Source organism: Labeo rohita, chromosome 2 (genome assembly GCF_022985175.1).
Source record: "Labeo rohita strain BAU-BD-2019 chromosome 2, IGBB_LRoh.1.0, whole genome shotgun sequence".
NCBI lineage: Eukaryota > Metazoa > Chordata > Actinopteri > Cypriniformes > Cyprinidae > Labeo > Labeo rohita.
This window is the reverse complement of record NC_066870.1, coordinates 27,168,344-27,189,180: the sequence shown is the minus strand read 5'-3', so window position 1 is coordinate 27,189,180 and position 20,837 is coordinate 27,168,344. Positions and strand designations below refer to the sequence as shown.

At 36.0% G+C, this 20,837-nt stretch overlaps 2 protein-coding genes across 4 annotated transcripts; both read right to left on the bottom strand.

Moving 5' to 3' along the window:
- Nucleotides 1-625: 625 nt before the first annotated feature.
- On the bottom strand, nucleotides 626-5,758 carry LOC127181173 (heterogeneous nuclear ribonucleoprotein C). Of its 2 annotated transcripts, XM_051135741.1 has the most exons (10): nucleotides 5,496-5,756; nucleotides 4,112-4,266; nucleotides 3,979-3,998; nucleotides 3,605-3,870; nucleotides 3,442-3,514; nucleotides 3,283-3,336; nucleotides 3,029-3,198; nucleotides 2,779-2,892; nucleotides 1,559-1,698; nucleotides 626-1,447 (listed from the first exon to the last, which is right to left on the bottom strand). In XM_051135741.1, exons 4-10 carry the CDS (start codon nucleotides 3,768-3,770, stop codon nucleotides 1,337-1,339), a joined length of 828 nt encoding a protein of 275 aa, XP_050991698.1. In that variant the 5' UTR covers nucleotides 3,771-3,870; nucleotides 3,979-3,998; nucleotides 4,112-4,266; nucleotides 5,496-5,756; the 3' UTR covers nucleotides 626-1,336. The 2 variants fall into 2 exon arrangements, with proteins under 2 accessions (XP_050991698.1, XP_050991690.1); XM_051135733.1 differs by lacking the exon at nucleotides 3,979-3,998 and having other exon boundaries at nucleotides 5,496-5,758.
- A 1,401-nt stretch (nucleotides 5,759-7,159) lies between these two features.
- dcaf8 (DDB1 and CUL4 associated factor 8) lies at nucleotides 7,160-20,020 on the bottom strand. Of its 2 annotated transcripts, none has more exons than XM_051135712.1 (13): nucleotides 19,680-20,020; nucleotides 18,832-18,901; nucleotides 17,984-18,070; nucleotides 16,770-17,401; nucleotides 14,827-14,967; nucleotides 14,410-14,504; nucleotides 13,243-13,356; nucleotides 12,936-13,066; nucleotides 12,716-12,823; nucleotides 12,457-12,587; nucleotides 12,241-12,360; nucleotides 10,147-10,263; nucleotides 7,160-9,356 (listed from the first exon to the last, which is right to left on the bottom strand). In XM_051135712.1, the coding sequence occupies exons 2-13, from the start codon at nucleotides 18,866-18,868 to the stop codon at nucleotides 9,246-9,248; spliced, it is 1,824 nt and encodes a 607-aa protein (XP_050991669.1). In that variant the 5' UTR covers nucleotides 18,869-18,901; nucleotides 19,680-20,020; the 3' UTR covers nucleotides 7,160-9,245. The 2 variants fall into 2 exon arrangements, with proteins under 2 accessions (XP_050991669.1, XP_050991677.1); XM_051135720.1 differs by lacking the exon at nucleotides 19,680-20,020 and adding an exon at nucleotides 19,242-19,366.
- Between the last annotated feature and the right edge of the window lie 817 nt (nucleotides 20,021-20,837).

The window sequence follows — 20,837 nt, the reverse complement described above, 5'->3', positions numbered from 1 at the left end:
TACGCAATGTGTAAATTAGTTTATGGAATTCAATTGTTCCTGTGCAGGTGAAATAAATCTTAGTAAATAAGATAATAGTAAACAATAGGCATAAAGAAAGGGAGATCATTACTTTTGATACAATATGTTTGTCTAAACAAAACAGAATTTAGAAGTTTAGAAAAGCTAAGCTCATATGATCTTTCTAAAAATGAGAGGAGCACTTCCCATATTTCTAGGATATCAAATGTTAAACATGTAATTAAATAAACCAAATGTCACTGAACTGTGTTTCACGTTCATTCATTACCCCTAACAAAGTAGTAGAAAATTCATAATAAAGGTACAAAATAGTAAAAAAAATAAAAAAATAAATAAATAAATAATAATATTTAACGGCAAATTCATGTTATTTGGAATATAATATAATATGAATGAAAAAAAAAACAATTAAAAACTAAACTAAAAACAATCTGTCCTCACTAACCCTAGTATATATATATATATATATATATATATATATACACATATATACAAGGATTAGTAGTGAGGACATATATATATATATATATATATATATATATAAAATGTATAAAATGTATAAAATGTATGTGTGTGTGTGTGTGTGTGTGTGTGTGTGTGTGTGTGTGTATTTTTTTTTATCTTTTTGTCTTTATTGTGCCCACAAGGCTATTGGTGCTGACAAGTGATCAAATATTTGCCAGTGTTATCAAGCCTGCATGAGTGTTATATGTTTGCAAAGCTGAAAACATTTTTTTAATTTAATATTTTATTAAAATTTTCCTGTAGAATTATTCTGAAACAGGGTAATATAAAAAATACAGGTAAATACAAACATATATGTTTCCTGGAAACTTCATTGGCTCTCTGTAATACCGGAGCCACTCAAGTTTCCCTTTTAAAATACAAATTTTATCTTTGCTCACAGGAAAAAAAAAATCCCATAAGACACACAGGGCAAACAGAGATCAGGCCAGTTTCACTCTGAGAATACATAACGGACATATTCTGCTAGTGAAAAATAAAAACAACTCTCAGGTTCAAGACAGAATGATTAAGAATAACTGGAGAATGTAATAGTTTCCGTTGTCTGAAAACAAACGTTTGTCTTCATCAAGGTTGAGGGACACTTCAAAAGCCTGAACAGATGTCATGCTAACATGAAAAATAAACTGACATCAGTGAAACTGATGTAACTGTAGTGTCAGTAATTACAGGAGTGCAGGCATCTACATTATAACAGACAAATCTTTTAAAGACTGGCTTCAACCTTTCAAAAGAACTGAAAGGGTTGAATTTTTAGTGCGTGTCTCGTATCCACAGGGTTTAAAACAACCTACGAGTCGTCGCCATTAATGCTGTCACCATCATCTTCCCCTTCTTCGTGCTCGCCCTCTTCCTCCTCTCCCTCTTCTTCTTCTTCGTTCTCTGCTCCTTGGCTTTTAACCTGAGTGGAACAAAATAAAAAAAAAAAAACCTTTGTTGGTGTATCTGTACAAAATCCAGCACCAATTACAACACTTAACTCATTTAGCACATGAATTAGTTTTACGCATACCTCTTCCTCCTCGTCTTCTTCCAACAAATCTCTCTCCTCTTCTGAATCATTTATCTCCTGCTCTTCCCTCTCTCTGTCTTTCTTGCTGGAATGCTGAAGGGAGGAAGCCTCACCCGCTTCTCCCTTCACACTCTTCCCCTCTGAAGTAAAAAACACATGCATAAAGAATAAATTAAAAACAACAACAACAACAACAACAACAACAACAACAACAACAACAGTTAATAAGCAATGTATCATGGTCTCAAAACATTAAGCAGCACAACTGTTTTTAACAATGATAAGAAGAAATTTTAAAATAGAAATTGCATATATATTACAAAGTTCAAACGCTGCTTCACTTATGTTTCAGAAGGAAACACAATGCATTAAGAAAACTTTTTGAATTTGAAGATCAGGGTAAATTTAACTTATTTTGTCTTCTGGGAAATGTGTATGTATCTTATGTAGCTTTTGAAGGACAGTACTAAATGAAAAAAATATAATGTTTAGGAAAAAAAAAGAAAAATGCACCCATCTTCATACTGTTCAAAAGTTTACACCCCTGGCTATGCATCGTGTTTCCTTCTGGAGCATCAGTGAGCATTTGAACCTTCTGAAATAGTTTCATATGAGCCCCTCAGTTGTCCTCAGTGTGAAAAGATCTCGAAATGGATCTTGAAATTATACAGTCATTGCTGAAAGGGTTCAAATATACAAAAATGCAAAACCAAAGAATTTTTGGGACCTAAAGGATTTTCCTGAAGAACAGCAAGCAGTTTAACTGTTCAGGACAAACAAGGGACTCATGAACAACTATCACTGAAACAAATAAAACAGATGTGGATCATTCAGGTAACAACACAGTATTAAGAATCAAGTGTGTAAACTGTTGAACTGGGTAATTTTTATAAATTCAACTATTATTTTCTCTTGTGGACTATATGTAAACATCTTTTATGTAAAATATCCAATTCAGGTCAGTACCAAATTAAAAATAACATGCATTTTGTATGATCCCTCTTACTTTGTTAAAATAATTAACATTTAGCAGATTCTGCAAGGTGTATTTAAACGTTTGACTTCTTCTGTATCTGTTTAACTGACTAACTTTAATGACAATATGCATTTAAAGACACATTCCCATCTATAAAATCATTACTAATATTAGTCTGGGCCAATTTTGACATTTTCTGGTGACCCTAGTACAAAAACTAGGGGGAAACCATGAAGAATGTTACCAGATTTCTTGCTGTGGTCTTTCTCCATCCTGTCCAGACTCTCCAGAAGATAGTCAACCTTGTGTTTGATTTGAGCAAGCTCTCTCTTAATAGTTTGGAGGTCATCAGCTTTCACTGAAAGAAAAAAAAGCCCTGAATGCATACAAACTGACAAGCCAACAACAGTTAAAACCATAAAAAGGATAATAATGATTTGCCACTGGCAGATTAAAATGGAAATAGTATGAGAATAGTAAAAGGAGGCACTGACGTGTTCGAGAAGATGTTCGTTGGCTGCTCTTGGATGAAGTGGAAAAGCTGGACTTGGTGCGGCGGCTGGTTCCCCCACTCACACTGACCCGTGGACGTTTGGAAGGGACCACCGCCCGTGAGAGAGGAGGAGGTGGTGGAGGGGGCACACGAGAAGGGTATGAATACATTCTGCACAACGCAAGCAGACTGAAAAGTCAGAAAAAGTGCACACTTATATAAATCCACTCTGGGCAGTGTTTGTGCAGATCTTACCTGTCATAGTAATCTCTCTGGAAATCATAATCAAGCTCGAAGGCAGAACTACCGCTGCAGAGATTTTAGAAAATGTTTAGAGATTTTGGCAACAAAACAGCTCATTGAAATAAAACAATATAATGGGTAAGAACACATAAGAAGAAATATTTTCATTACCTGTACATATCTCCAGCCGATCGCTTTGTTGTTTTCGACCTGTGAGGTTTGGGCTCTCCTGCCAAATTAATATCTGATAGAGAGACAATGTGATTATTCAGTTAAGAGGGAAAAGTGATAAGGATAAGAGAGCTGAAGATTTTTTTTTTTTTAATGTCCTCACCAAGCACCTGTCCAACAATCATCCGGCCGTCTTCTCCTGCAACAGCCGCCCGTGCGTTCCTCTCGTTGACGTACTGGACGAAGGCGTAGCCCTTATGCACAGAGCAGCCCACAATCTTGCCGTATTTGCTAAAAATGGCTTCAACGTCTGCCTTGGTAACTAGCATAGTATTTAGGTTCCCAATGAAGACCCTTGAGTTCAGCGACCGGGGGTCTGTCTTATTTGTGACGTTGCTGGCCAACAGCTGACTAGTGCTGGGAGGACGACTAGAGCAGGAATAGGAAGGAAGGAACATTAGTACATCCCCAATGGGAAAGCTAGTAAAATTAAGCATATTCCACTTTTATGACATCTAGTACAGTGTTTTGTGCTACCTGATGCTGTTTGTGATGGTCTAGTAGTAGATTATCAACCCAAAGAGGACAATACTATTACTATAACATTTATCCAGAAAAACCACACGGAGTATTTGACATGGAAAGAAAAGTGTTGATGACTTCGACTCACTCCATAGCGTCAGTGCAGGGCAGTTGTCTGTTTGTCAGTGCGAGCAGGCCAAAGTGTAGATTGCTCTCAACCAAAACGACAATATTAGCACTCAACCAGTGAGCAGCACCTCCAACAGCTTCCCGCGGTGGCAATGTGTACCAATTAATTTAAACCTGAGACAACAAAAATATACAACATTACAACTGGACACAGTTTTTTTTTTTTTTTTTTTTTTTTAAATCATTACATATCCATTTCTCTTTTCAAATAGATGTGCACCAGCAACCCACTGGACACTACAAACTCTGAATTTCTGGCAATACGCTGCTGCCTTTTTCAGTCTTAAGGTATTAATACAGAAGAAAAGACCAATTAGAATACAGTATAATTAGAATTCAAAGAAAGAATTTTAATCTCAGATATCCGAAGTGAAATGTTTAAAAAAGCCAAAATGCAAACATGGACTTAAAGGCTGAAAAAATAAAATTATATAAACTACCAGTCAAAAGTGTCTGAACAGTAAGATTTCTAATTTTATTTTTTTTTAAAGAAGTCTCTTCTGCATTTATTTAACCCAAAGTACAGCAAAATAGCGAAATTGTAAAATATTTAAAATAACCATTTCCATTTGAATCTGTTTTAAAACGCAATTTATTCCTGTAATTTTAAAGCTAAATTTTTAGCAACATTACTCCAGTCACATGATGATCATTCTAATGTTTTTTTAGAATTTTTCAGGTTTCTTTGATGAATAGAACGTTCAGAAGAACAGCATTTATCTTAAATAGAAATCTTTTGTAACATTATAAATATCTTTATCACTTTTGATCAATTCAAAGCATCCTTGCTATATATATATATATATATATATATATATATATATATACACATATATATATACACATATATATATATAGATATTTTTTTTTATTTTTTTCTAGTTTCAAAAACATTTGGCTTTATTATGTAAAAAAAGAGATGCAACAGCATCCTCTTGTGATCAAAAAAAAAAAAAAAAATTCAGTAAATCATTGACCTAAAACTACCCAAGGCGACCAGAGAGCTGCAGTGCTGTCTGGGTTTGGGGTGAAGAGCTTGTGGTCGCGACGAACAAAAAATTGAATTTGAAGGTTCCCCCATGTAACCCGCAACGCGGTTAGGTTTCTTTTCATAAAAATCACTGATGCAAAGCACTACGACTCAACAAAACCTAACTCACGTGCAGAGATTCGTGAAATGTGATTTAAAATCCTGAAAGTAGACAAAGAGGACAGACCGCACTGCATAGAGCACTGCTCGGCCTAGACACTCTGAGGGCGGCTGTATAACGGATCTTTCAGTAAATGCACAAAATTAGCAAAGGGCATTATTGAAGAAAGAAATAAAATACAAAACGACTCACCGAATATTTAAAATGCGCTATTTGGGGAAAGATCAATTATCTTTCACTGCCTGCAAAAAGGCAACAACTGTGAATTCGCCGCGAGCAGTCAATCTGCTACGACATAAAAGGTCGCCACGCGTTTTTCAAGTTAAAAGTCATCATTTTATTTTTGCTAAAAGGTCTTCTCGTATAAACCACGCAACGCTGACCTGCCTAGTGTTTTTTAATTACAAAGACGTACTATAGTAGGTTTACTGTTTTAACGAGTGATTTTAGGTCGGTTGTTGTGCCGACTGACAAATGGGTAAAGGCTTGTATTTTGAAACAATCATGACCTTTAGAGTCGCGTCGCGCCCTTCACACATACAATCAAACGCGAATTTCATTCAAATTGGTGGTCATGGGCAGTGCTTATGTTTCCTGTTTATGTTTTAGTGCCTAATATTTCAGTTTGTTTTGTAGCCTACTGATCGTATTGTAACGCTATATATTCATATCATATGAACAACAATTTGTTACCAGAGGATGGGCTCCCCAGTCGAGTCTTGTTTTCCTCTCTAATACCTCAACATCTCATACAGGTTTTATACAAGTTTTGGCTTAGTCGCTGTGGAATTAGAGATATTAATATCTCCAAAAGCATTTATATTAAAGCTGGCCACAATGGCCTAAAGACATTGAACCACTGGGACATATATTTCTGTGAAGCTACATGAAAACTATGTATTATAAAAAGCATATGATATGACATAAACATAACTCAGGAGTAGTCGTGCGAATTTTTGTACTGCTTTAAATTATGGTCATAAAAGCAACACACCATGAATATGCCTGAACACGGTCCAGGAGGGTTTAGCAAATTACAAAAAGCTCATTAGAGCTGTCTTATATTAGACTGATCTACATGTAAAAAAAAAAATCTCAGATGAAGCAATAAAGATTTGCAGTGGTTCTCAATGAAGTTGATTCTTTTTTTCCTTTACGATTAGTTTACAAACTATATACTGCTTCACAGACTTTAAGGTTAAATTCTTGAACAACTACTGTTCAGTTAAGGTAAGAAGTTTCTATCTGTAGTTTCATTTTTACACTTTTAGGAGGAGATTCAGTCCAAATCATAACACTGACTAGTATAAGCCTGATAGCAGAGAAAACCAGAGTGTTATTTCATTCACAGGTTACAATAAGGTAGTCAGCTACATTAGTTAAGATAAACAATTAACACTTTTACAGCATTTATTAGTGATACCTTTTAAGTCAAAAGTTAGATTTAGAAACTGTAGCATAAATAAACAATGACCAATTGTATATAATTAACATAAATGCTATAAAATATATTGCTGGTATTGATAATTAATATGTGACCTTATTGCAAAGTCTATTTTAGATTTCTATCACATGCTAATAGCCTATTTTAAGCTGTTTGAGGAAATAAAATATATAATAAAAATTTATTTTGTGTCATTTATTTCCTGTCTAAGCACAGGATGCACAAATACTAAAAGTGAATACAAGTGTCTGTGTTACCATTCATACAACTAATTAAGCAGCACTAACTATTATATAAAATGATTACATACTGTTTGATGGCCTGGAATTAATTACACTCAAAATAAATTCCTCCTGTATTTACAGTAAATGAAGGCACTCGAAATAATAAGGCACTTGGTCAGAAACAAAAGAACAGATTTTTCTCTTTTTTTTACTGCACAATTCGTACATGTTGTCTGAACTGAACTGAAAGAACACAACATCAGGCAGCGTGGGATAACTCAGATCAAAAAAAAAAAAAAAAATGCCAGTGATAGGACATCTTGAGCAGACAAGTGAGAATGAGAAAATAAAAATTAACAGAAATTAATGAAAGCTTTTAATTTCAGTGACAATTAGGGTTGTAATCCAAAAAAAGGAAGAAAAAATATATCCAATGTTTCCATTCATTTAAAAGTATTTTGTCTTATACAATATAAACCTCTGCATCAAATACCAATTAAATTTAGACACCCTTCAAAAGAGTAAGGGTTGAAGATGATTTTTACAGGTTTTTAATATTTATATATATATATATATATCTTTATATATTTGTATATACATATAGTCATTTAAGTTATTCTTCTCATACAAAAAGAGAAAAATTGAGACTTTATTCCCCTCACAAAAAAAGAAGGAAAAAAGGGGCAACGTAATTCAAGCTCCTTACCCCTGCCTGCGCACCCCGCAAGTGCTATCCACCCCCCCTCCCCCCGCCATCAACCCATCCTTCTGAAATGATTCGTTCCTTTTAACATGCAACAGGTCACAGTCCATCCATGTTTGCTCTTAACCATCTGAATCCAAATACTGACAAAGAACAGCCACCATTTTTATGAAAAATGGGTTGTGAGGGCTTTCTCAGGCAAACATGGAACATCCTGCTACATTTGATCCTCGCCGTCTAGTTAGGCGAAGACCCAGAGGATGTGTATTCGAACAAAAGACAGAGGAAGAAACATGGATTCAACAAATCACTAGCTCTGAGCGTATCGCCTTCGCTCTCAGTTTTTACGGGACAGGGCTGAGAAGACGACGGCAGTCCGTGGAGAGTTACATTTTTAGCCTTTTGGAATTTCTTTAAGAACTCCATCACGTATCTCCACCCAAGTGCAAATCCAAAAAACCCAAAGAGCTGGTGTCAAAATCTCCGTATTCAATTTAAAAGTCCACAGTAAGTTTGGGAAATTGCAGGCCAAAGAACTAAATTAGCATAATAAACACATTTAATCCAAGTATTGCATGCCCCCTAAGCGCACACTCGTCTTAGAGATTCAAAACTCAAAGCAGATCCCTGATTAAAGTGCACTCAGTAGCATGGGAGAGAGGAACGGAGCAAAACAGCCAGCTCTGGAACCAGATTAAGCAGCTCTGGCTCATTCTGTGTCTTCAGTCAGATCTAAGAGAGCATGATTGACCTCAAGAAAATTTGCTGCGTCTGGCTTCAGCGAACACACACACACACACACACAGGAGAAGAGAACAAAGACAAGACAGGATTGGACGGCCAGACGGCCCATGACAGTCTATTACTGCGATGAACAAAGACTGCGGTCCGAAAATAACAAACGTCCGCTCGGTCTTACTTGGAGACAGAGGCAGTTCAGATCACTGGAGAAAGCTGATGAGGCCAGTAAAGGATGGTGCTGGTTTTTTTGAACAAGTAACACTCATCATCTCGGTAATCTGCGGAAGGACTGGCTTTGAGTGTCCGTACTGTCTGCTGCGAAAGAAAAGCTTCAAGTGGAACTGTTTACTACAGCACAGATGAGAAATGTCCTCTTCTGTGTCTCATGACTGTCACAGCGAAAAGCTGCTTCTGAAATTCATGGCTGTTGATAAACTAAGGCTGCAAAACAGTAGAGGTGATTTTTCTCGATCGCCAACTGTGGTCGTCCATGTGATACGCTGTAAAACTGGGAATGAAATGCTCCTGTGTCCATGCTCGCATAAAATCAAAGAGTGGTTAATTGTGTGTGGGGTTGCAAATGTATCAAAAATATGAATCTCAGTATCAGTTCTTCCCCTAGTGAGTGTGGAGCACAAAGCCAGATTTTGACAGTCGTTTCCCTCTCCCTCACACTGTGTATGTGTATATAAAGCTGTGTGTGTGTTTGTTGCTGGCCTTCAGTGTCTATTTGTGTACCAGTGTGTTACTAGTATGTATGTGCTTAAATATATGGCAAAGAGCATGTGTGTGTGTGTTTATGTGTGTGTGTATGTGTGTAGGTGTGTGGCTCAGGAGGACATGCACTGCACATGGTCTGGCCCTCCCTCTTCTTCATCAGAGGAATCTGGTGAGCTCCAGGATTCGTCTGTGTCTCCCTCTCCTCCCTCCCCTCGCCGGGCCTGCAAAGGGTAAACATTGAGAGGCTGTCGGTGTATAGTTTTTGAATGAATATAAAGAAATCAGGGCCCGTATTCACATAACTCATAAATTTAGGAAAAATCTTAAAAAATAACCCTTGTTTTCATTAACCAATTGGGCAAGAAGTAACGACTGTTCTTGCGTCCAGTTTGGTTTTCTTGTACGTTTGCATATCTTAATATCAACCATGATTATTCTACTCAATTATTTATATGTATATTCACTAATTGTTTACCATACACGTAAGAGGTGACACAGCCTGTATTTTAAAATCTTTAGTAAATGTGGCAACATAATATCGCATTCTAGTATATTTCTATGAATAAATCTCTGACAGAGACCCCTCACTTATCAGCCAGTCACTGTGTGCATAGTTAGTACGCACGCTGACATCATCGATAGCAACCAGGTCAACCCCGCCCTTACTCTTATCTTAAGACTTTTCTCTATTCCTTAGTAAAAGTTTATCTCAGCAGCTTTATGAATAGGTTTACGAGAAAACTCTTCTATTTAGGAGAACTCTTAGTGATAAGATAAAATATTTTGTGAATACGGGCCCAGATCTTGTAGAATGAGGTTAGGTTCTTTTCTGTCAGGTAAACCAAGCATTATGAGGTTATTCTATTTACAGCTTCCATTTTACTTTAAAGTGTAGGAGCGCAAAAAAAGAATGAAGTACTGCATATTTAGTACATTGAAACAGACTATGTAGTCAAGCTAATAAGACTATATATTGGTCATGAAAATGATCCTAGAAATGCAAATTCTCACCCGCTGAGGTCTTCGGTTTCTCATGTGTCTCATTAGGAACCAAAGAAGCTGTGTGTCATACTGGTCACCATGACGAACACTGTCTTCATCACGCTCTCGCTTGTTCTTCTTCATTACCTAAATAATCATGATAAAATGTAAAAATTTGTTTTATTGCTTTAAACAAAATATTTATTCACCCGTTTAAGTTTCCTGTCAAAGTTTGGATACGTTTTTTTTGTTAGTTTTTTTTCCTTCTAAATATTTATTCTTTTTTAAGATATTTCTTCCTACCGTAAAGTACAGTAAAGACTATAATATTGTGAAATATTAAAAAATAACTGTTTCCTAATTTATTTATATTTACTTATCTTTTTATTATCATTAATTTTGTGGAAACCATGATACTTTTTTCCAGGATTCTTAAATAAAAGGTCAAAAGAATAGCATTTATTTATATGAAAGGGAACATGGTTGTTACAATGTAGGCACATTTACTGTTACCATTAAATCAATACTGAATAACAAGTATTATTTTTTTTATTAAATTAAAAGAAAAAAATATATTAAAAAAAATTATATATATATATATATATATATATATATATATATATATATATATATATATATATATTTATATTCATTTATACATATATCTTACTGACCCTGAATACATATAGAGTTGGATAAAATTAAATATTTAATTCTTGTCAATTTCCATAACATTTTCAGACCCAGAATTTTTTTTTAAATGTATTTTCAGGTTTTCACTACTATCAGATTAAAAGAATCACAATGCACAAATTAAATAATGTGGCAAGTTTGGGCTAATTTTTAATCTTGAAAATCTGCTACAAATTCAGCTTTGCTATCAGAGGAATAAACTGCATTTTGAAATATATTAAAATAGAAAACACTTGTTATAAACTGTAGTAATATTTCATAGTATTGTTTTACTTTATTTTTGATCAAATAAATGAAGCCTTGGTGAGCAAGAAAGACTTGAAGGGATAGTTCACTCAAAACTGAAAACTCTGTCATTAATTGTTCACTCTCAAAACCCGTAAGACCTTCGGAACACAAATTAAGATATTTCTGATGAAGTCTGAGAGCTTTCCTACCTTTCATAGACAGTCTGCCACCATTATCAAGAGTACCAAATTACAGTTAAACCACTGATATCACATGGATTATTTTAACAATGTCCTTACTACGTTTCGGTGCCTTGAGTGTGGTAGGGCCCTCACAGTAGTATTTACACAGTAGTGTAAATCTGACACAAATGAAATGCACTAAAGTTCATGTGAGATGCACAGTATGTATACATAGTATAGCGCAGTGTTTCCCAACCTTTTTTCTGCCACGGCACAGTTTTGATAAGTAAAAAAATCCGACGGCACACCACTAAGCACTAAAAAAACATTAGAATGGCTTGTCATTAGAACGGCCGCATCGGAGGCAGTAAATTACATTTTCATCGATTTACAGGTTATAAAGTTTATTGTAGCTGTATGTGCACTCAGTTTTTCTTGTTGTTTAATACATTTGGCCAAAATCTAATGATATAAAAGATGAACCACTATGCACAGGATATTTAAAACATATAAAAGTACATTGGCAACAACTACATGGCAAATGCTAAGACTTTTTACGCTCTTCAAATACGCAACAGCTTTAGCATTTAAAAACAGTGTTTCTTGAGTAAAGAAAATGCTGTACTTATTCAAACATTAGTTCTTTATTTAGCCTTGCATTGTGAAGAAGTAGACGTCTGTATTCAAACTGCACGTCGCAGAACTTCATTCTGAATGGAGGTGGGGCAGAGTTATGAGGTTTGACTGACAATTGCGTATCCAATGGCGTAACAAGCTTTAGTCACAAGCTCTTTTGAATGCTTTTCATTGGTTAAATTTTTGTCAAAAACCCTCAAACAGACATAATGATGGCCAGTAGCACTGATAAAAAATAATAATAAGGAAATATAATAGAGACGGTAAGTTTTTGATAATTTTCCAAGGCACACCTGACAGCCTGTCACAGCACACTAGTGTGCCGCGGCACAGTGGTTGGGAAACACTGGTATAGCGCAATATGTATAATATGTATGAAGCATACCTCTTTAAGTCCCTTTAGTGTTGTGGGATTTTCAGCAGTAGGTGCCCACAGCTTCACATCGTGGTCCAAACCACTGGTGGCTAAACCTGGAAGATGAGGATGTGGTTCCAGACAATTCACCTGAACACAGAAAGAGAATTTTATTTATACATCAACTTTTCCAAACCGGATGTTCAATGATCTAGTAGTTCAATTTATTTAGTGACAGTGTCTTACCACTCCTCCCCGGTCTCCCTCCATGAACTGAACCACACGAGCAGAGTTCTTATCCCACAGGTAGATGTGTCCACAGTCACTGCCACTGACAACAAACTCACTACAGGGACCGTAAAAGTTAACTCCCTTCACTGGAGGAGGATTTTCCAATAGCAGATGGAATAAGAAAAAAGGGTGATGGTTAAGGACTGGATTTTCAGAAACTGCGTGCAAAATGTGATACACACCTTATAGAGCAATTAAATCAAATAGAAAGTACCTGTAGCATTGTTGCGGTGACCCTTGTATCTCCTGCGGTAATCCGCTCCATCACTGTGGCTGGAGTCAAAAAGGTAAATGTCCTCATCATTGTAACTTGCCAGCAATTCTGAAAGACAGTTCAACAATGACACACTTTGAATGTTGCTACAACAGACCATGCAATATAAAGCATGTAACCATACAAGAGTCTCCTTCTGAGAGTTAAGTGTGCATATTACCTGTGCCGTCATGGCTGTACACTAAACAGGTAATATTTGTTTTGGACTCGCTGGACACCAAGTGAGAGGGACAAAACTTCTTCAGCACACCATTATTATCATGTTCATTTATCTTTCTCTGGTCATAGATCCTAAGAAGAAGAAGAAGAGAGAGAAACAGTGAGTGATGCAGGACAACAGCTGCACAGTACTGACAATGTGTCGTTGGAGAAACAATTTTAACAGGTATAGAGTTTGACAGCTGGATCAGAAACAGCTTGACTTTGGTGCAAAGGAGGTGACATGTTAGTAAAGATGTTCGTCTCACCTGACATACTGGTCTCTGCTGCCACCCACAGCAAAGTGGTGTGTGTTGGCTGGATTCACGAAAATGGTGTACAGCCCCACCTTCTTTTCACCCTCCTTCACCACCACCAGTTTGCTGAGAGATTAAAAAAAGAAAGAAAATTGACTAGTCAATATAGCAGTACATGCTTCGCTTACTCTTTGCTTGAAGACTGAAATAACATTTTCAAAAGAGAGATTTTTTTATGATGCCGTGTTTCTGGGATCTAAAGAAGAAGAATCTGGTTGTTAAAACACTGTAGTTTCTCTAATGTGACAAAACATTTTCTGTTTCTTCAATACAAGTAGACGTTCTTCTATCGTTGGCCTTTTGGCCATTTTTATTTTTGTAGAACAAAAAGAGAAAATATGAGAAGAGGAGGGGAACAGGATTGCAAGAAAGAATATCAAACACATTCACTTTTAGGCTGCAGGATAAAAATATGTCTTAAAAAAAAAAAAAAAGTATGACAGTCAGGGCTGATTCTAGGATTTCTAGGGACTTAGTATGAGCTGTTTTTATAGTAAGTGTGAAAAGATCACATAATGAGATTTGTAAGGGTAAGCAGACCCATTTTACCCACAACAAAGTGGGTGTGCTAATGCTCTGAACTATTCTTAAAAAAGAATTTTAAAACATCTTAAAAAGGCTACATTTATTTAATCACAAATTCAGTAAAAACAGTAATATTATAAAATATTACAATTTAAAATAACTGTTTTTTTATATGAATATATTTTCCCGAATACAGGTACTTATTTCTTTAAAAAAAAATTACTGACCCCAAACACTGAACTGCTGGGTTTATCAACTTTTTATTAAATGCTACAGTTTCATAGCATTACTTCTTTGAGGAAGTATAATAATTAAACAATTTCCATAAGGTGTTAACTAAAACAAGCAGCACTTCCCCCGTTCATTTAAAAATAATTTATGTATCAGAGGTGTTAAAAATACCACTGTTAAGTAAGCCATATAATAACCTGTGACAAAAGCTTCCACCGACTCATCTAGCTGCTGACACAATTCTTTGTCGGATATCTAATCCTGCCTTTGTTCACTTGTGTCACTCTGCTGAAGTGCTGCTTTTCTTTTCTTCTGGCAATCTTAGGGTTGTTTGTGACATTTGTGACATGACTGTGCACTCACTTGGCAGGTCTGTCTAAACGCAGGTCAATGCCGAACACTACTGCGTCTTCACCAGCAGAGAGGAAAGAGCAGGGAGAGTCTGGCTCCAGTGCAAGCTGAGAAAGGAAAAAACAAACAAACATTTAAATCACACGCATCATAATTCTGACTGGGAGACAGATGTTCCAAGCTGTTGATTAATGAATGTACAGTATTTGAATGAAAGGCTCCAACCAGTCAGATTTCAAACCTGTTTGGTTTGAAGTAACCATGGAACAAGTGAGCCGAGAACAATGAATTTTTGAAGATCAATATACACACTAGCATAATGGCCACAACTTTAAACAACTTGGAGTTATCATTCATTTTCCATAATCAATCTATCATAAATAATTCCTCTTAAATATGCAGTTAAATAAAACTTATGGTTGATCATACCTTATGAGCTGCACCTTTGTGCTGAGCCACTCTTTTGGTGTTCTTGCAGCGTTGTGTGGCAGAAAGTTCAGCCACTCTGATCTGTCCATCTCGGGCACACATGGCCAAAGTGGAGTCACCGCTGTGTGGGAGGAACTTTGCCTGGGGAGAGAATAATAAATAATAAAGAGGATGCACTGATTTATATCTATCCATTTTAAAACCTTCTTATGGACATCTAAAACTAAGTTTTAACACCTTTAGTGGAACTACACAAAACAAGGTTTCTGTCCAGCAACAACAACCCAGTAAAAATAAAGAAAATCACTAATAAGTTGGACAGCAGCTAAACCACTGATGTGGCTTTTATGGTGGTTATTTTTTTAAAAACTCTACTGTTCAAAATTTTGGTAAGTAAATTAATAACTTTTCAGTTAGGATGCATTAAATTGATCAAAAGTGAGACAGTAGAGAGTAGAGACAGTAGAGACTTTTCCACTATTACCAAAAAAAAATAATAAAATAAAATAAAAACTATTATTTTGTTAATCAAATTAATATTATACCGAACTTTCTATTAATCAAAGAATCCTCAAAGCTTCTACCAGTATACTACGCATCACAACTGTTTCAACATTTTAATAAAAAAAAGAAATGTTTCTTGAGCCCCAAATCAGCATATAAAATTTTTTTTTTGAAGGATCATGTAACAATGAAGACTGAAGTAATGATGACTGCTGAAAATTAAGCTTTCCAGTCAAAGGCACTTTAAAATATACTAAAATATAAAATTGTAACTTAAACTGTAATTCTGTTTCCCAATATTACAGTATTTACTGTAGTTTTGATCCAGTAAATCCAGCCTTGATGAGCATAAATTAAAAATAAATTAATTTAATTAAATTTAATTAATTAAAAACTTACAGACCCCTTACTTTTGAACAGTAGTGGTTAAAATAAATCATTTTTCCAAAAATGGAAGTTCTGTCATTATTTTCTAAAAAGATCATGTTTGCCATCAGTGACTTTAAATTTTAAGCATTTAAAGGATTAGTTCACTTCCAGAACAAAAATTTACAGATAATTTACTCACCCTCTTGTCATCCAAGATGTTCATGTCTTACTTTTTTCAGTCATAAAGAAATTATGTCTTTTGAGGGAAACAGTTTAGGAATGTTCTCCATATAGTGGACTTCTATGGTACCTGGGAACTTCCAAAATGCAGTTAAAAGTGCTCTAAATGATCCCAGCCAAGGAACAAGGGTCTTATCCAACGAAACGTTCTGTTATTTTCTTTAAAAACAAAAAAACTATAAACTTTTTAACCTCAATTGCTCGTCTTGTCTAGCTCTGCGATGCGCATACATACTCTGCACTCTGGTTCAAGACAGTTAGGGTATGTTGGAAAACTCCCATCTCATTTTCTCCTCCAACTTCAAAAGCATTCTAAATCGCTGAAGAAGTACTGACTCAGTGCTTACAAAGTGAACATGTAAAGAAGGTCAAACACCTTTTACAAGAAAAGGTAAAACAGTGATGTAGGGCGATTTGGAGGAGAAAATGAGATGGGAGGTTTTTTTTTTTGTTTTTGGCATCGCAGAGCTAGACAAGACAAGCATTTGTAGTTAAAAAGTGTATAAACTAACTTTTAAAAAAAAATAAATAACCGATCGTTACGTTAGATAAGACCCTTCTTTCTTGGCTGGGATCGTTTAGAGCCCTTTGAACCTGCATTTAAACTGCATTTTGGAATTTCAAACTCACAGGCACCACAGAAGTCCACTATATGGAGAAAATTCCTGCAATGTTTTTCTCAAAAAACATTTTCTTTACGACTGAAGAGAGAAAGACATGAACATCCTGGATGACAAGGGGCTGAGAAAATTATCTGTAATTTTTTGTTCTCGGAGTGAACTAATGAGCTTTAGACATCTGCAGTCAGCTGAACTGCACTTTTTTTTCACCTGAAAGACATTGCTCTTATGTCCACTGTCGAACTCCAGCTCTGCCCTTCTGCGAGCCCAGTCCCAGATCACCACGCGGAGGTCATCACTACCGGAGGCCAGGCGGGTGCCAGATGGGTTAAAGTGGAGGGTGTTCACGCAGCCCGTGTGTCTCTCCAGACGGCCCTGCAGTTCCAGCCTCTGCACTAGACCACGCGCCCCACACACTCTCCTCACAAACTGGTGCGAATCGCGGCCAATTTCTCGGGCACGCAGCGACGGGACCGCACGCCATGAAGGGCGACTCAGGTCACGCAGGTCGGCTCCCAGCCACGCTTCCATGGCCTGCTCATCTTCCTCCTCAGCATCCTCTTCCTCCTCTTCGTCTTCATCGTCATCATCTGAACTGGAAGAGTGGCGAGTGGCTCCACCACTGGGTCGATTCCTCTTCCTGGCGGATCTCTTACTTTCATCTTTTCCACGCTCTCTCCCTCCCTCACTCTCTCTTTCTCCTTCTTCAGTTAGAGAGTAGAGACCACTGCCATCCATGCTGTCGGTGTCCTCATCTTCTCCCGTCCCCTGCTTCTGCTCAGAGTTTGCCATCGCCCTGTCCTGACCATCCTCACTTCCCTCTGGGGCTGAACTCAAATTTCCTGTCAAGAGAAAACTTGAACAATTAGTGGAGCACTGCTTATTACATATCCTGCTGTAAAGATGATTCCTACATTATACTAAAATACCATAGCAAATTCACAACAGATCATTATTTTAGGGTAAATGTTTATGTTTAATTAATACTTCTACTCAGCAAGGATGCATTAAAATTTAGCATTAAATTGCCATGTTCTTTTGAACTTTTAATTAATCAAAGAATCCTGAAAAAGGCATATATCGTGGTTTCCACAAACTATTAAGTACCACAACTGTTTTCAACATTGATAATAAGAAGAAATGTTTCTTGAGCACCAAATCAGCATATCAGATGATTTCTGAAAGATCATGTGGCACTGAAGACTGGAGTAATGGCTGCTGAAAATTCAGGTTTGCCTGAATTTATGTTCTTATATATTCATATGAAAAAAATAAAACTAAAAAATTGTTTGTTTGTTTTTTAACTGTAACAATATTTCACAATATTGCTGTTGTTAGTGGATTTTTTTGATTACACACACACAAAAAAAATCCCCCAAACTTATGAACAGCAGTGTATTTGACAGTTAGGACTGTTTCCATACCTGAATCAGGACTGGTCTGGGCCTCTGGCACTGCAGATGTATCTGCCTCCTCTCTTCCTTCTCCAGGTTCTGGATCATCAGAACCACCTGGTAAATTAAGCCAGAGGCTTAAAAATTGGCTACTTTTGCCATCATTTGAATACATCAGAGAATATGAGCATTTCACCCAAGACTTTATTGAGTGTTTTCACGACACGTCATCAATCGGCCATATTGGCCTCACTGAACGTAATTACTGCCACTGAACTGAACAAAACTTGCATATTTTGTTGATTATTGCTGGTGAAAATGGTCAATTATTGTCATGATTTGGGCTGTACTAATCAGTCAGACCAGGATAAACATTTGGAGTACTACAGACTGCCAAAAGTTATAACAAATCAAGAAGAGTGCAAAAAAACTGTCTGAGGAATAAAAGGTGTTTGTGGTTGGCTAAACTGAACCAGAATTTCCAGGGCAAGAATCTGAACAATATTCATGTTTCCAGTCAGACAGGTGAAATTTTAGGCTAATATCTGAATTAATACTGCTCGTACGCATTTTTATTAACTTTAGTTGGCAAAATATTGCGCTCTTTCCTGCTTACTAAGTCCATCTCTATATGATTTAACAGCATCCATGTGTTTTTTCTGTGGTTTAGACATCATAAATTAACGTTATTAGCAAATCAGCAAGTTGTTTACATCCGAGTATCACCTATATGGTTGCGCATCCATGTTAGTGCAAACCATCATTTTTTTTTAACCTTTGTTAACACTCCTCATACAGAAAATACGACATTCTTTCGTATTTTTATGACACAATTTTCAGTTTTGGGTGAACTTTTACTTACTTAATGGTTTACTTACCATTTGGGACACTGGATTTACCATCTGTATCACACATTCTGTCTGACTGTCTCTTCTGACAGAAGAGACCCTGTAAAAATAAAAAAAGAAAATGGCTTGTTTCAATCAATCACACAGTGGATATTCACTAGATCAAATTATTTTCAAGACCTGAGTTGAGAGTACTCTTAAAGAAAGCTTGACAGATCAATTAACGTTGGTATTTTATACAGTCAATGATCAAAATGCATGTCTTCAAACTGATGAACATAAAAAGACGTTACTGTAATTTTGACATATTGAAAAGGTGCTGACCCCTCAGACTGACAGGATCCATGACATCAGCTAAAGGTGGCAAAATAAGCCTGCTTGCATAGTAAATAGCTGCCACGGTAAACACCAGCCTCTAATCGCAATACCCATGACATTACCTTGTACAGTAACAACCGAGTCCAACTGCAGACGAACCTTAGAAGTGTTTGTGCATTCGTGTTAATGCCACATGACAACTTGGTAGTGCGCAGTAAACTGGCTGCGACTAGCTACTGTGCTAACTAATCTTAGCAATTGCTTTTGTGGCATTACCATGGTCAAAAATAGACAAGCTGCTGGCTAGTTTTGCAAACGCACACTGATGTTGGCAGGCAAATAACGTTAGTTCTACAGGCACTACAGTTTGAACAAAGAAAGGTATATTTTCAAAATTTCAAAAATGTCCCGACGAGAAAATATGGTTTAATGTGTCGTGCACGGAAAAACTCAAGTTTAACACGTCAGAGACGGATATGTTGTAAGTGCTGCCTCGAGCTGACAACATGTAAACACTGGTCGTGCGAGAAAATGGAGAGCTAACTAGCGAGCGGTGTTACCTCTAGTGTAGGCCCAAAGTCTCCGCACTTGTTAATCCTCTGCGCAGATTTCCCTTCCTTCACCTTCGAGTCAAGCGCAAACAAAAGCTCGACACATTAGTGAGATGTGCCCTCAACACACTCCCGCACTGGCGATCCAAAAAACGCCGCAGTTTTAGGTCACGTTTTTGGTCGTGCCCGCAGTGTTTATGTTTTGACTGATCTGCTTCGTTAGCACTTCTGTTTTTTTCCCTTTCTCTTTCCTTTTTTCTCTCTTTCTTTTTCCGGCAAGACGCTCGTTCTCCGGAAGTAGGTCTAGATCCACAAACAAAGCGGCGCTTAAGATTACACCACACACTGATAAATGAGATACATGATGTTCACTCTAAAAAACACACACACACACACACACACACACTTTTTGTTGTTGTTGTTCACAATATTTATTTTGAATACGCCATTTACGATTATAATGATAAAAATGAAATGCAACACAACACATTTATAAAAATAATTAGAAGAAGAAGAAAAAATTCGAAAATAGTAGTAATAATAATTATTATTATTACTGTTGTTGTTATTATTATAGCCTAAATATACCAGTAAAATATGGCCAAATGTCTGACCATATCTAAAATGAGTATTTTGATTAATTAATGATAATAATTAAGAATGCAAATAAAAACATTTCTAATAAAAATAATTATTATTTTAATTATTGTTATTGTTGTTGTACCATTTGCATATTCATCATCAGTAATAAAAACAGCCTAAATATACCAGTTAAATACATCTCAATGTCTTAAAATAGTATTTTGATTAATTAATGATAATAATTAAGACTGCAAATAAATAAATGTATAATAATAATAATAATAATAATAATAATAATTATTATTATTATTATTATTATTGTTGTTGTTGTTGTTGTTGTTATAGCAGTTGCAGCCTAAATATACCAGTAAAATATGGCCAAATGTCTGACCATATCTAAAATGAGTATTTTGATTAATTAATGATAATAATTAAGAATGCAAATAAATAAATTTCTAATAAAAATAATTATTATTTTAATTATTGTTATTGTTGTTGTTGTTCCATTTGCATATTCATCATCAGTAATAAAAACAGCCTAAATATACCAGTCAAATACATCTCAATGTCTTAAAATAGTATTTT

What these genes read in the sequence shown, in the direction of transcription:
- LOC127181173 (XM_051135733.1), bottom strand. An exon ending in GATTGTTGGACAGGTGCTTG is followed by an intron (nt 3,515 to 3,604) that starts GTGAGGACATTA and finishes TCTCTCTATCAG; the next exon opens with ATATTAATTTGGCAGGAGAG. An exon ending in AGACCACAGCAAGAAATCTG is followed by an intron (nt 1,699 to 2,778) that starts GTAACATTCTTC and finishes TTTTTACTTCAG; the next exon opens with AGGGGAAGAGTGTGAAGGGA.
- dcaf8 (XM_051135712.1), bottom strand. Translation starts at nt 18,868, where the DNA reads ATGTGTGATACAGATGGTAAATCCAGTGTCCCAAATG. An exon ending in AGCAGAGACCAGTATGTCAG is followed by an intron (nt 13,067 to 13,242) that starts GTGAGACGAACA and finishes TCTTCTTCTTAG; the next exon opens with GATCTATGACCAGAGAAAGA. An exon ending in CACTAAAGGGACTTAAAGAG is followed by an intron (nt 10,264 to 12,240) that starts GTATGCTTCATA and finishes ATGATTATTTAG; the next exon opens with GTAATGAAGAAGAACAAGCG.